General features: G+C 38.0%; 1 protein-coding gene across 11 annotated transcripts in view; it reads left to right on the top strand.

The window, feature by feature from the left end:
• The window catches only part of CEP170 (centrosomal protein 170), a 124,832-nt gene that overhangs the window by 47,070 nt on the left and 64,580 nt on the right, over positions 1–13,182 (top strand). For all 11 annotated transcript variants that reach the window (XM_032317261.1, XM_032317270.1, XM_032317264.1 and 8 more), the window contains exons 3-4: positions 1,650–1,739; positions 9,121–9,199. In XM_032317261.1, coding sequence (XP_032173152.1) covers positions 1,650–1,739; positions 9,121–9,199 — 169 coding nt within the window. The remainder of the gene's footprint in view (positions 1–1,649; positions 1,740–9,120; positions 9,200–13,182) is intronic.

Here is a 13,182-nt window from a genome sequence, read left to right as displayed (position 1 = left end):
TCCTTGTTTTCGTCTCTCCAGTGGTTTCGGAGTTTCCTTAGAGATCCTTTATTAAATAATCTGAGTTTAGCAGTGTTTCCCATTGTAATCTCCCCTGTGAGTGTAATGGTAAGATTGGGAGGGAGAGGAAGCGTACTATAATGCTTAGACTAGTCCTCAGACTTTTTGTGGGGTCATGACCTTCACAGCTCTTTTTTGGAAGGCTAGAGGACACTGAAGTTCAGTCTTCCCATTCTAGCATGTCAGTTAGGCTCTGGTAAATCCCACATTGGTGGGATGGTAAAAGAGTCTTCCTTGAGGACAGGTTGTTGGAGACCATAGAATGTTCTGGGTCTATTTCAGAATGGTTACTTTGACCCTCACACTAAGGGGACACCAGAAGACTTTCTCCAGTCCTCACCCTGACATTCTTATGGGGCTTCTGGAGGTGAAACTCAGAAAACTCCTCAGAGAGTGGTGTCCCCCAAGGCTGTGCCCCTAGGAGCTTTTATCTTGCGAGTGAGTTGGCATTCATGTCTCACAGTTACTCACGTTACCCTTGGGTTTTCCTGCCTTGCTGGCTTGCAGCCATGGTCTCCGTTTTCAGGAAGCGGTGATTGTCTGTGTTCACCTCTCTCCCTACTTTTCAGGGTGCTCATTGACCTTATGACCTCAGTGCTCAGAAAAAACTAAGATTAGTTTTTGATTTTCCATTGGTGTGTCTTTCTTCTTGTTGTAAGGATGGGACTGATGACTTGCACACTCTTTTCATGTTGGACTGGAAACTGGAAGTTATGTCTCTCCCCATTTGGGATACTTTCTTTGCTTTTCATTACCCAGGTTCCCGTAGTAGCCCTCAGTGTTACTGAGTTCAGATCTGGTGTGGTTCTCAGACTGTTTCTTCTTGTCACTATGTGGATATTTTCTTTCAGTGAAAGTTTCCACAGGCTTGTATACAGGTCCTCTCTCAGGTGCTTCTGTCTCCAGACAATTCCCCAAGCTCCGGAGCACGCAGGCATGTGTGCGTGCTACGTACTTGAAGAGAGACTGAAAACCGATTTTCAGTACTTTGCTATTCTAATTCCTTTTTTTTTTTTTTTTTTTAACTTTTTACCTCTGTCCCTCTTAGAACTTCCCCTTGAATTCTAGTTTTAGGACTCATATTTAAGTGAGGATAATTTTGTTCAAGAGCGTATCACATTGTGTTCCTTTTCTTTAAGTCTTTGGATTCCTTATATAATTTACACTGTAATCTTCAATATCAAAAGAAGAAAATCCTGTAGGGTAGTTTTTTTTTAAACAGTAAGATACATAAAACATCATAAAATTGTAATTCTCATGACTTCCATGTAACAGTTTTGAATTATAAGAAAAAATTGTCATTTGATGCATTCAGCAAAATCATCTGATTTTAATTCTTTCAAAAGTCAAATGTGTGAATTTCATAGAAAAGAATCTTCAAATCTTGGCTGCTTTCTACTTGGGGAGTGATGCCAAATTTGTGTTGCGTAGTAACACAGTTTAAATCTTATTTAATCCATTTTCATTTTGGTATTTCTCTATATTTATCTATTGTCCTATTAATATAAGGTATCTAGTGAAAAATCTTTGTGTTTGTTCTTTATCCTAGTATTTTCTTGTATTTCCTAACTCAGAAAAATTCCTTTCAGTCTCGTAGTGTGGATAAGCAACATGCTGTAATCAATTATGACGCCTCTACAGATGAACATTTGGTGAAAGATTTGGGCAGCCTGAATGGGGTAAGTTAAGATTTTCTTTTTGTCTAACTTGAATATTTTTTTAATATTGTAAAAAGACAAATCAGATTATATTTCCTGTTTGTGTTCTCTTCCTTTAGTTTGTATTTTACTCTTAAAAGGTTTGCTAGGTACATAGCACTTTGGGGACCATATGGAAGAAAATGGAACTAGCCCATTCTCAAGAAACTGAATTGGCAGTAAATACAGGAATTCAGAAGGCTGTTGGTGGTTATTATTCATAATGGCTGGAAAAGATTTCTTTGAAGAGATGAGATGAAAGTTGACTTCACCGGACGGCTTGAATCTGTATGTGGGAAAATAGTGGAAAGCCATGGCAGTTAGGGAAAAAGCACTCTTGGGAGACAGAGAAGTATAGGGTAACGTAGGAAAAAAGGTGAAAACATGGTTTGATGCCAGATGGTGGAGAACTTTCTATACTAGAGTAAAAAGGACGTGAAACACGTCCATTTACCTTAAAAATATGGCATGTGTTTTAAACACCAGTATTCATTATTGCTTTTCTTTTGTATTCCTACTTCGAAGATATTTTTGTGTTACTACAGTGAGTTTTTTCAAAATACTTCATTTGATTTTTCCACATTGTCAGAATATAAGGAGCCATAGAATAAGAGAATGCTGAAGTATTGAATAATTTCTTATTTTTTCTCAATTTTCTTATGGTTCTGCTAACATAACCAAATGCAACATTTTTCCATAGCTGTGCTTTTGAAATTGTTAAAGTGAATTTAACAGAAACTAAATGTATCCCAACTGCTTCAAACTGCTATTGCTTTTCAAAATATACATTAAACATTATATGGAAAAACATATGCAGAAATTTGGCAATTACCGTGAAACATTTTTTTCTCATTCTGAATTGGCCTGCTACTGAAAGACTGATATTTAGTCTTTGACATACCTTGTTTTTCTGCTAGTTTTTTCTCAAGCCTTTGTTTGTTTCTCATGGCACACAGAATTAAGTCTCAGTACTTCAGGTTGGAACTGAAATGGCTCACATTTGATATCACTCATTTGCGGGTTCCTTCTTTGCCTGCCGTACCTCCAGGGGAACAGTAGCTCCCCTGCTGTCTCCTTCTCAAAATAATTTGTTAGATTTTCTTCAGCCTCGTAATTCTTCCATCTACCTTGTCATTTACACAAGTTGTACTTAAACCCAAATTCCACTTCTCCCTGAAGGGAAGGAACAAAGGAGAATCATTTAGGAATATTAACTTGCTGATGTTATGAACCTGGTGGGCAGATCAAAGCAGAGAGCGAGGCAGCCTGGGTAGAAACCTTTTCTTACCGTTGTGGGTAGAAAACCCTGGTTTGCCTTTCATTTTAACATGAGACAGCTTAAGTGTGCTGTTTTGATTCCCAGCTCCTGTTAGCAGAATTACTTTCTTGCTTCTCCACACCTGTAAACTTTTGTTTTAATCTCGTTTTGGGGTGCTTTATCAGCCTTGTATTATATCTACTTCTACTTACCTGTCACTGTGCTGGATCGCGAGCTCCAGAATGGTTCCTGAGCCTTTGCTCAGAGTTCTGCACAGTGCATGAACACGGTAAACCTTTTTTGAATGCAGTTTACCTTTATTTTCTATATCTAGGAATTTATAGAGAAAAATTTTAATCTACTTGCATATGTGGACTAAATTTTTTTTTTTTTTTTAGATTTTTTATTTATTTGTTAGAGAGAGAGAAGAGCGCAAGCACAGGCAGACAGAGTAGCAGGCTAGAGGCAGAGGGAGAAGCAAGTTCCCTGCCAAGCAAGGAGCCTGATGTGGGACTCGATCCCAGGACGCTGGGATCATGACCTGAGCTGAAGGCAGCCACTTAACCAACTGAGCCACCCAAGCATCCCTATGTGGACTAAATTTTAACTAAAATGTTATATTCTGGTGTTAAGCCTAAAAATTTTCGTCTCCACCACAGTGTGGTCGTAGGTGTCTTTACATTATTATCTTGGAAAATAATAAGTAAGGATTACATCATGGTGTTTTATTCTTTTAAAAGGCTGTGATCAAATATAAAAATTATTTGGTGTTGGTTACAAAAAAATCAGGTGAAATACTAACTTAGAAGTTTTCCTGGGTTGACCTTTCTCTTAATTTGATTTTATATTCAGTAGTTCTGTGAAAGATAATAACTCCTAGAGAGCAACATTTGCGTTTTGAACTCGAAATCAAGACCTGGATTTGAATTTCAGTTTGTAATTTACCATTGGTAAATCTGGGGAAAATCACATACTCTCTGTGCAATTTAGCTTCCTCGTACATCTTCCTTTTAGTTCCCAGAGTTGTGGGCGGATGTAATGAGTTTGTGAGTATGAAGACTCCATGAAAAATTCCGTTCCCTTGCTTTAGCTTTAAAATGATGAAATGATAATTCTTGCTCTGTAGTGTTGTTACAGAGATGACATGTGACAGTACTAGTAAGTGTGTGCCCGGTGCGGAGCTGGAGAGCATCGCACGAATGACAGCGAGCTGTGCTGTTCCCCACATGACAGCCTAAGACATATGCCAGAGCAGAATTGTGAACTCCTACCTGTCAGGCGCCATATCCATGAGCAACTATTACTCAGAGCCTGTTTACTCTTAAAATTCATATAATTCTAGAAATTTGAGCATCAGGTTAAAAGTAGTAATTTCAGAAGTGTGGTGGTTATGAGTCCAGCTTGAATTCTTACCAGTAGTGATGCCAGTGATGTAACCGTACACAGGTTACCTAATTTTTCTGTTCCTCAGTATTCTTTTTTTTTTTTTAAAGATTTTATTTATTTATTTGACAGAGAGAAATCACAAGTAGATGGAGAGGCAGGCAGAAAGAGAGAGAGAGGGAAGCAGGCTCTCTGCCGAGCAGAGAGCCCGATGCGGGACTCGATCCCAGGACCCCGAGACCATGACCTGAACCGTAGGCAGCGGCTTAACCCACTGAGCCACCCAGGCGCCCTGTTCCTCAGTATTCTTAAATGTTCACAGCAAAATGGTACTCCGCTCAGGTTGTTGTGAAGCTACAGTGGGTTCCTAACTGTAAATGATTAGACAGCACATAGTCAGCCTTCGGGAAGTGGTAGTCATGGTGGCGACGGTGTTATGGTAAGAAGAGCAGTTAAAACAAATTTAGCACCCTGTGGCCTACATACTTTTCAGTGAAGCCACTGCTATATATTTTTAAAAGCATTTACCAGCTAAACCCAACTTATAAATAACTCGAGCTCTGACCACTTTCACTCCTCCCTTTTGTCTTACCCTAAAATATACTCCCAAGGGACCTAGATCCACACTTGATGTTGCTGCCACCAGGAAGGAGATTGCTCCGCCTGAGGAAGCCGGGACGGATTTTGTAGCTGACGCTGTTATCATGGCCCATTTCCCTGCAGGCCCCTTGAAGCCTCTTTCTGTGAAAACCCTCGTTTGCCTTCAGTTCTTCCTGCCTCTTCCACTCGAGCACTTGCCCCTCTGAGAGCCACGATGGCCTGTGCTGTCCCACTCCCTCCCGGTCCACATGTGGCTTCTGTTGCTAGGCTGGCCCTTAGCTCGCTGTGTCCCAGCTTCTGCTGCCGCGTCCCCTTTTCACGCTGGGGTCACTGTCCGCATCAGACCAGGGTGGCCTAGAGGAGAAGCTATCGGGGAAAAGAGGTGACTTTTGTCCCTGGCAATGTGATTGAGGGGGTCGTGCCCCTGGCCACTCACTCTGTTCGGATTTCCCAGAGCATTAAGATAATACACAGTGGTTAAATGGTTTAGACAATCAACTCTGCAGTTTGGTTGTACGTGAATTAAAGAGATTTATCTAGTTTGCTTTGCTTCTGTAAGTCAGTGGTTTGGAAGAGGCAGTTTGAAGAGCTGGCCTGGCGTGGACACCCAGGCTTCCTTGAGACGGAGAGAACATGGGATTTGTAGTTAAGGGAGACCTGAATTTGAATCCCAGCATTCTGCTTCCGAACTCGATCTTGTTTGTTAACTTCCTTCTCCGCGCCTTGTTGTCCGTACCTGTTGCACCTGCAAGGCAGAGGTGTGATCCGGTTCGCTGACAGAAGAAACAAAACCTGTTTTCCCCCTGTTCAACTTATTAAAATGCCTCATTATTTATTTATTTATTTATATCCTTTTGCTCTTTGGAATTTTCTCTCTTTGTTCTACAGTGTTAGACTGTCAGGAGACTTCTTCCCTTCAGAGATTCTCACTTGCATTTTTGTATGCTGAAACTTTGGGTCTGGCTCCTATTTCCTGAGCCTTTTTATCTATCTATTTATTTATTTATTTGACAGAGAGATCACAAGTGGGCAGAGAGGCAGGCAGAGAGAGAGAGGAAGAAGCTGGGACCCTGCTTCTCTGAGCAGAGAGCCCAGTGTGGGGCTCAATCCCAGGACCCTGGGATCATGACCCGAGCCAAAGGCAGAGGCTTTATTTAACTCACTGAGCCACCCAGGCGCCCCTTCCTAAGACTTTTTAGACCTCAGGGAATATTTCTGCCATAAATGCCAGCATGTTAAAATTACGTTCCTTGATTTTTGGCAGTACCTACCTAATATAAACGTCAGACACGTAGTAGGTGTGTCATTAAGAGATTTGAGCAGTCTTAAGCTTTATGTGGATCTGATTGGCCATCTTAGGCCTATTGAGTAGAAATGGTATTTTAGGTTAAGACATTTTTAAGTGAAAGTGGCCAAGAGCTGTGGTGGCATTCCTCTGACACAGTGAACCTAATTGCTTGTCTTCTGCATACCAGACTTCAGTGAATTAATGCTTTCTTTTATTCTTCTCTTTACTTTTCTATCATTTTCCTCAGCTCTTCTATTTTGTAATTATACTTAGAACATTTTGGGAAACTCAAGGTGTAACTTTTCAAACACTCCAAAATGTTCATTTGGGAAATGAATGTGAAATTAATTTACAAATGCCTGAAGCCTTTGAATTTTCTTTGTATTAACATTTCAGCCTTTCTGTGACGGATGTTGGAAGCTTGTGTTTTAGGATTACTCATAAATCATAGTAAGGGATTATCCCACGTTTTAGCAGTACCCCACTATCTCCATGTATCTGTGCTTGGAATTAGGATCATAACTTCTAACTTTTCTACAGATTTGCAACTGATATTCCATGACATATTAGAAAGTGTCAGTTATGCATAGGAATTTGAGCATATGACCACAATAACATAATTTCCTTATATATTTTACGATATGTTACTCAGTATCCTTCAAACCTTCCTCACCATGGGGGGAGGAGCTTTCCCGAATAGGGTGTCCTGGCCATCTCAAATCCAATCAAATAGAATATTTAAAGAATGGAACTCAAAAAGAAAAAGTGATTTTTTAAGTTTCAGCTCATTAGAGAAAAACTTGGATATTTATATAATATCTTCATTCTGGGCAATTAGTATAACAGTGTTCTGTGTTTTGTGAATCTAGCAAATTCCAAGGCTTTAACTTCTAGTGTGCCAGGAAAAATAATCATCACCATCTGTGTCTAGTTGAATCTCTAAGTCTTTTTACCAGTAATTTGCAGAAGGATAAAAGGATAATGAAAAACAATCGAAATTTTCATAAAAAATTAATCCTGACAAACTCAAATTTTTATTTCTTATTTTCCTGATTTTCAAAGGTGCATAATATATAAAACAGGTATTGTTCATCAGTTGTCCAGGGATACCTGGGTTACATATCCATTTTATAAGTGTTGGTTTCAGATTTCGATACATTTCTAGCTCTTTCAGATTATCATTATTTCTAGTTCTTCTTGCATTGTATTATCAGAGTGCATTATTTTTAAGGCTTTGACTGCTTACAATCTTATTTAGATGATAGCTGTCTTCCGTAATATGTTTGCTATCTTGCAAAACATTTCTTAGTTTTAGACTTACTAACAGAAGACTAGTAATTTTATTTCTTTCTACGTCATCTTCCCTCTAGTTAGCTTTGTAGAGATACCTGCCTTGGGCATTCGTCCACTTAGAAACTAAATCAAGTGTTGGAAAACGAACATCAAAAAATGAAAGAAAAATACCCTCTTTCCTTTTTGTCCTTGAAAACAGCCTTCTCTCACCACTTCTTGCATTAGAGAAAATTCATCCAGGATTAATGTTTATCTGAAGACTCGTGGTCTGATATTTTGCTACATTATTACCAGTTTTATTACTGTTACATAGTCTAGAGCTCTGTTGTCTCTTTGTGTTCAACTTACAATTGTGATATATCTTCCTATTTTCTTCTCTCTGTCTTTATGGACGTTAAGCAAGAAATTCTGAATCCTCAGCGGTGCTCTTTATTAGCTTGTAAAAGAGAAGAACAAAGATAGTGTCTCCAGATGTGTCCCATCTTGCTGGAGAGACGGTGCTGTGTTGTGGGCAATGCAGTAAGGACAGTGAAGGTCGCAGCAGCAGTGACAGTGTACTGCGTCGTCGTCCTAGTCCTGTGCTTCCCACTGCAGCGGCCGCGAGTCAGTGACGCACACGAAGTGACCAGTCAGAAAGACAGAAAAAAGAACATGAAATATTTTGTTGGTTTTTAGATTGATTATTTGTTGAAATGGCACTATTTTGGATATATGGTTGGGATTAAAACACAGTGTTAAAATTAATTTCACCCTTTCTATTTACCTTTTTAATGTGCCTAGTGGAAAACTTAAGAGTATATGTGTTATGTGTCGCTTATTTCTGCTGGATAGCAGTGCTCTAGGCCATGCCATTCTCCTGTTTTCTTATTATTTTGGTCATTTTTGACATTTTGACAGTTAGAAATCACTGATGAGTAGTGATAAAATGATGATGGGTTGATGAAATAGCAGAATGTTTCAAGAAACAGGAAAAATAAGGTTAGTGAGATCCCATAATATATCTTAGAGTCGTGGAAAGGTCTCAAGGACTCATCTGGCAATTGTAAAATAGAAAATACAAGTTTTATTACATTTTTTTGAAGTAAATTCTCTTTTTGTTCTTTGGGAGAATTCTAATAATGAAAGTAATGAAATATCAAACATCATGGTTAAAATTGTCCAAAAAAGCTAAAATTGAGTTTAGTGAACCCTGATGATATATCAAGAGTTAAGTATTTCCCTTTATTTATTTATTTTTGGCAGCTTCAGATTAGGAGCTTTTCTTAGCATCATTTTTAGGTGCCTAACTTTGTCTTGGCGGCGCACGGTAGGCTGAGGCGCTGTAGCCTGGTTTTTGGGGTGTTACGATATTGATTAAGGGTGTGGTAAGAAGACATTTATCAGCCTAGAAGATGCGTTCATACATCTTATGGTACACAAGCCGTGTTAGCCACCATATTGCATGTGTTTTTAAGTATAAGGTTTGAGTATTTGTTTTGTCCGAAATGTAACAACAATTAATAACTCCATATATAACCTGACACCTTTTTCTCTCTTTGTAGACTTTTGTGAATGATGTAAGGATCCCGGAACAGACTTATATCACCCTGAAACTTGAAGATAAGCTGAGATTTGGATATGATATCCTTATATGATTTTGTACATTCGTCAAATTTATTCAAAAATCTTTTGTGGTGTAAATTAACATTTCTTGAGATGAAGAGTTTGCAGTGGAGGCATGCTTGAAGTCTCTTTGGCCTCCCATACTAAAATACATGTTTAAAAATATTATGTATTTATATATATTTGGGGGGGGTGTCAGTATTTTGGCCTGTTCCTAAAAGTAATCCTAGAAAAATTGATGGACTCTGCTTTTCCCCACTCTCTATATATAGTTTGAGCAGAGGTTTCCCTGTAGTGGTATTAAATATGCAACTTGGGTGTGGGAGAATGTAACAAGGAGATGACAGAGGAGTGTTTAATATTAGCTCAGCTCAGGGATTTTTTTGTTGTTGTTTGGATGATTATGGCACAGATCAGCCTCCTAGGAGGAGTGTAAGAATTTATTCCTTTTTTCCCATTCATACTTTTACTCTATTTTATGAATTCTGTCTCGGTTGCCTATTTAATTCAGATTTTCCAGTATCCTATTTCTCCTGAGACTTGCGCTCCCTGGCTAAGTTAATTATGCAATTAGCGTGTAGTTAAGATTCTTTTGTTTTTAAAAATACGATTCTAAGGGGCATCTGGCTGGCTCAGTCAGAGCATATGACTCTTGACTTTGGAGTTGTGAGTTTGAGCCTCAGGTTGGGTGTAGAGATTACTTAAAAATAAAAATGTTTAAGTAAATAAAAATAGGACTCTAAGAACGGAACAGGGACATGAACAGGGACATGTCCTTCTTAGCATAGGGTAAAGAACCCCTAGTGAGGAGAGGGGACAAGATTGATGGAAGAACCATAAAACATTTCTGTTCATATGAGGCACAAAGCTTTGTAGTAAAGGACTCTTCTTTAATTAAAATACAGATATCCTACATTATAGTGAATGTTTTTCTTGTGTTTTCATTTTTTAAGTTACTCCATGTACCTGGACTTCAGTATTGAAGAATGGGTTAAATGTATTGGCAACTCAAGTAGACTTTCTCTAGCATAGACAATGTAGTCTCAGCGATCTGGAGTTGATGCTTAGATAAAGTAAATGTACTAACTCTTTAAAATGGTATTAAAGCATAACTAGGTTTTTTTTAGATTTAACTTAAAATTTTTCAAAAACATTTTTGTAGCGCATATATAAACCTTATACGTGTGGAACAAAAGGACATGTGAAAAGTGAAACCATTAAGTATTAATACTTGTAAATTGTATGTTTTAAATCCTTTTAAAAATACGAATCACATAAAATGATTAAGAATTAACATTCAAGGGCGCCTGGGTGGCTCAGTGGGTTAAGCCGCTGCCTTCGGCTCAGGTCATGATCTCAGGGTCCTGGGATCGAGTCCCGCATCGGGCTCTCTGCTCAGCAGGGAGTCTGCTTCCTCCTCTCTCTCTCTGCCTGCCTCTCTGCCTACTTGTAATCTCTCTGTGTCAAATAAATAAATAAAATCTTTAAAAAAAAAAAAAAAATTAACATTCAAGCCTTGATTCATGGGCCGTTTTCCACCTGCAAAAGAAGTTTCATCAAACAATGAATACAAATATATTTTTAATTTAAGTATGTCCTTAATCCTTTTGAACTTGGCTGTTTCAAAACATGAGAAAATAGTAGGAAATCTGAGTTTCCATAAAGCTCTATGCTGTTTACTTTTAAATTGAGAAGAAACTACTGAGAAATCACTCCTGCTTTTACAGTTTATATAGTGATTTCTTTTTTTTTTTTTTTAAGATTTTTATTTATTTATTTGATAGACACATCACAAGTAGGCAGAAAGGCAGGCAGAGAGAGAGGAGGAAGCAGGCTCCCCACTGAGCAGAGAGCCCGATGCGGGGCTCGATCCCAGGACCCTGAGATCATGACCTGAGTTGAAGGCAGAGGCTTAACCCACTGAGCCACCCAGATGCCCCTGTATAGTGATTTCTTAATAGTGAAGTAATATTCCCTTTTTAAATATTAGCTCATAATATGTCTTTCTGAAATTGCTGGGACAAATGTTTTGTTCCAAAGGACTGTTTTAGGGTTTTATTTTTTTTTTTTAATTAAAAATTTTAGCATTGATTTGATACAGAGAGACACAGCGAGAGAGGGAACACAGGCAGGGGAGTGGGCGAGGGAGAAGCAGGCTCCCTGGCAAAGCAGGGAGCCCAGCGCAGGGCTCAATTCCAGGACCCTGGGATCATAACCTGAGCCAAAGGCAGACACTTAACAACTGAACCACCCAGGAGCCCCCCTGTTTAAGGGTTTAAAATCAGTGTTGAATCAGAGCTGCTATTCCAAATCCTCAGGGTAGGCTCAGTTAGTTTTACTATTTTAAAATAGCATCTCATGTTGCTTATTATTTTTGAGCACTAAATATACATAAGTGAACATTGGACTGTTACAGTGGCAGGTATTTTATTACATGGGGTGAAAGTCTTAAAACAAATTTTATGTTATATTTACTTCTTTTACATTTGGCTGTACCAGACTAAAATTAATTATTGTGCTTTATTCATATTAAAATTAAGCTTAATAGATAGCCAGTCTACAAACTGCTATACCTTGGAGTGGAAAACGATCCCATTTATTAAAATGTCACAACAATAGAAAGAACTGAATTTCATCTATTATTGTTTTCTCTTTGATTTCTGTTCTCTTACTAATTTCTTTTTTCCAGATATAAGCTGAGGTTATTCGTTTGGGACCTTCTGTTTTTATATAGTCTTTTAGTTCTATAAATTTTCTCCTAAGTACTGCTTTAACGTTCAAAATACTTACTAATTTCTCTTGGTTTTTGAATTCAGGTTATCTGTAAGTTTGTTAGAATAATTTGGATGTTTTCCAGAGACTTTCTGTAATTGACTCCTCATTTAGTTCTATAGAGCTCAGAGGACATATTTTATATGTTTCAGATCCTTTCAAATTTATTGAGACTTGTCCCATGGCTCAGAATATACCTGATCTATCTGTCTTGATAAGTGTTCCATGTATTCTTGCAAAGAATGTGTGTTCTGTTGTTTTGGGATGATGGAGTGTTCTATTGATGTCGGTTATACCAACTTGGTTTTCATCTTCAGTATTTTCTGACGGATTGTCCATTTGTTCTATCAATTATTGAGACAGAGGTGTTGAAACCTCAGACTATAATTGTGGATTTGTCTGTTTCTCCTTGCAGAAGTTTTTGCTTCTTCTAATTTTAAACCTGGTTGTTAGGTATATAACTATTTAGGGCTAAAATATCTTCTTGATGAATTGACATAATTTATTATTACAAAATGAATTGCTTTATTCAAGATGATGTTCTTTGCTCCAAAATATGGTTTGTTTTGACATTGATATAGTTTTTCCAGCTTTATTTACTTACTTAGATGAGTGTTAGCATGGAACATCTTTTACTTTTAAGCCGTTCGTGTCTTTACATTCGAAGTCGGCATCATATAGTTGCCCTTACTTTCTTTATTCAATCCGGTAATTTCTGCCTTCATTTGGGAATTTAGATCTTTCACGTTCAGTGTGATTATTGATGCAATTAGGTTTATTATTTTACTTTAATTTTTTAAGATTTGATTTATCTTAGTGTGAGTGGGGTGGGGGAGAGAAGCCGAGCAGGAGGGAAGAGGAAGAGGAGAGAATCTTAAGCAGACTCCCCACTGAGCATGGAGCCTGTTGGAGGGCTTGGTCTCAGGACCGAGATCATGACCTGAGCCAAAACTAACAGTTGGACACTTAACCGACTGAGCCACCTGATATAGTTAGATTTAAATCTGTCGTCTTGATATTTGTGCCATCAGTCTTCTTTTTCCCATAATTTCTTTTTTTTTTTATTTTAGTGGTTGCTTCAAGACTTAAAATTACACCCTTAATTTTAAGTTGTATCTTCAAGTGATGCTATACTAATTCACATATAGTATAAGAACCTTATAGTAGTATAATTCCCATTTCTTCTGTCCTGATCTTTGTTATGATTGTCAACCTTTTATGTTTAGATG

The sequence above is a fragment of the Mustela erminea genome, chromosome 17 (assembly GCF_009829155.1).
Source record: "Mustela erminea isolate mMusErm1 chromosome 17, mMusErm1.Pri, whole genome shotgun sequence".
NCBI lineage: Eukaryota > Metazoa > Chordata > Mammalia > Carnivora > Mustelidae > Mustela > Mustela erminea.
This window is presented reverse-complemented; position numbering and strand designations above follow the sequence as displayed.